Source organism: Myotis davidii, unplaced genomic scaffold (genome assembly GCF_000327345.1).
Source record: "Myotis davidii unplaced genomic scaffold, ASM32734v1 scaffold1045, whole genome shotgun sequence".
NCBI classification, from domain to species: Eukaryota; Metazoa; Chordata; class Mammalia; order Chiroptera; family Vespertilionidae; genus Myotis; species Myotis davidii.
This window is the reverse complement of record NW_006296402.1, coordinates 74,289-75,942: the sequence shown is the minus strand read 5'-3', so window position 1 is coordinate 75,942 and position 1,654 is coordinate 74,289. Positions and strand designations below refer to the sequence as shown.

Sequence of the window (1,654 nt, the reverse complement as noted above, 5' to 3'; positions counted from 1 at the left end):
CTCCCCACCCACTGTCCTCATCCATAGGTGTATGATTTTTGTCCAGTCTCTTCCCGCATCCCTCACACCCCTTTCCCCCGGAGAATTGTCAGTCCACTCCCTTTCTATGCCCCTGATTTTATTATATGCACCAGTTTATTCTGTTCATCAGATTTTTATTCACTTGATTTTTAGATTCACTTGTTGACAGATATGTATTTGTTGTCCATAATTTTTATCTTTGTTTTGAAGAACTTTTTTAAAATGTCAAACACCTGATATACTACCATGCCAGGACTCTCAGCCAGGTAGTTATATCTGTCACCCTGACTTTCCCCTGAGCCACTTTGCCTTCTAATTTCACAATTTCTGTATGTAATAATGATAATATTTTACACACACACAATGCTTTCACAGTAACCCTTTGATGTATTTTAAGTTAAGTACTTATTTTAAAAAAACAGTACTTTGTGCCAGGCAGTAAGTACTTCACAACTCTATCATTAATACATATAATTTTCATAGCAACTCCACGAGGTAAGTACTATTATTATTCCCACTTTACAGATGGAGGAACTGAGTCACAGAGAGGTTAAGCGACTTGCCCAAGGGCACACAGCTGGTAAGTGGCAGAATATGGAACCCAGAGCAGTCTGGTGCCAGAGTTCTAGCTCTTGTTAGCTGTGTTATTGTAATCATTTTGCATATGGAACAGCTAAGATTCAAGGAAGTTAAGTGACTTGACCAGTGTCACAGAGCTAAAAGTACCCAAGCTGGAAGTATAGAATGATAATATATTGATAAAAGCACTGCAAACTAATGACATAAGTATAAAGAATAATTGCCATCATTTATAATTATTATATTGATTCTGGCATCTTGAGATATCTCTGAGTGATTTTTCTGATATCATAGAATTTAAGAGTATTAGCATTTGAGTTGAATCCTGCCTGTACCGTTTACTGGTTGTTTGACCTAAGGCAAAATAAAAAGCTTTCTAAGCTTCAGTTTCCTAATATATGTATCTGGTGTGTTACTTACTATGCAGTGTTTTTGTGTGAATATATGTAGGGTACTTTTTATGACAAACTAGAGGCCCGGTGCACAGATTGGTGCACCAGTGGAGTCCCTCAGCCTGGCCTGCGCCCACTCACAATCCAAGACCCCTTGGAGGATGTCGGACTGCCGGTTTTGGCCTGATTAGGCATGTGCCCTGACCAGGATTGGGCCGAAAACGGCAGTCCAACATCCCCCAAGTGATGTAGTAGTATGTGAAGCGGCAGGCAGCTGGGCTGGGCACCGCACTGCTCCCGTTGATCCCAGCCCCGCTGTGCCTACTGCTGCCTCCACTCAGCAGTGCTGCCGTGGAGGCGGAGAGGCTCGTGCGCAGATGCGTTTGCCAGCTGTGAGCCCAGCATCTGGTGCCCGTCAGTCACCTGAGCAGCACTCCTGCTGTGGGAGCGCACTGACCACCAGGAGGCAGCTCCCGGTTGAGCGTCTGCCCCCTGGTGGTCAATGTGTGTCATAGCTACCAGTTGTTCAGTCGCTTAGGCTTTTATATATCTAGACTAGAGGGCCTGGTGCACAAAATTTGTGCACTCAGGGGGAAAGGGGGGTCCCTCAGCCCGGCCTGTGCCCTCTCACAGTCTGGGACCCCTTGGGAAATAACAACCTG

At 44.8% G+C, this 1,654-nt stretch overlaps 1 protein-coding gene across 1 annotated transcript in view; it reads left to right on the top strand.

Annotated features, from left to right (window-relative positions):
* Positions 1 to 568: 568 nt before the first annotated feature.
* The window catches only part of CECR5 (cat eye syndrome chromosome region, candidate 5), a gene marked incomplete at its 5' end in the record, with an annotated part of 39,291 nt that continues 38,205 nt past the window's right edge, over positions 569 to 1,654 (top strand). The window contains one exon of the mRNA XM_006771353.2: positions 569 to 601. Coding sequence (XP_006771416.2) covers positions 569 to 601 — 33 coding nt within the window. The remainder of the gene's footprint in view (positions 602 to 1,654) is intronic.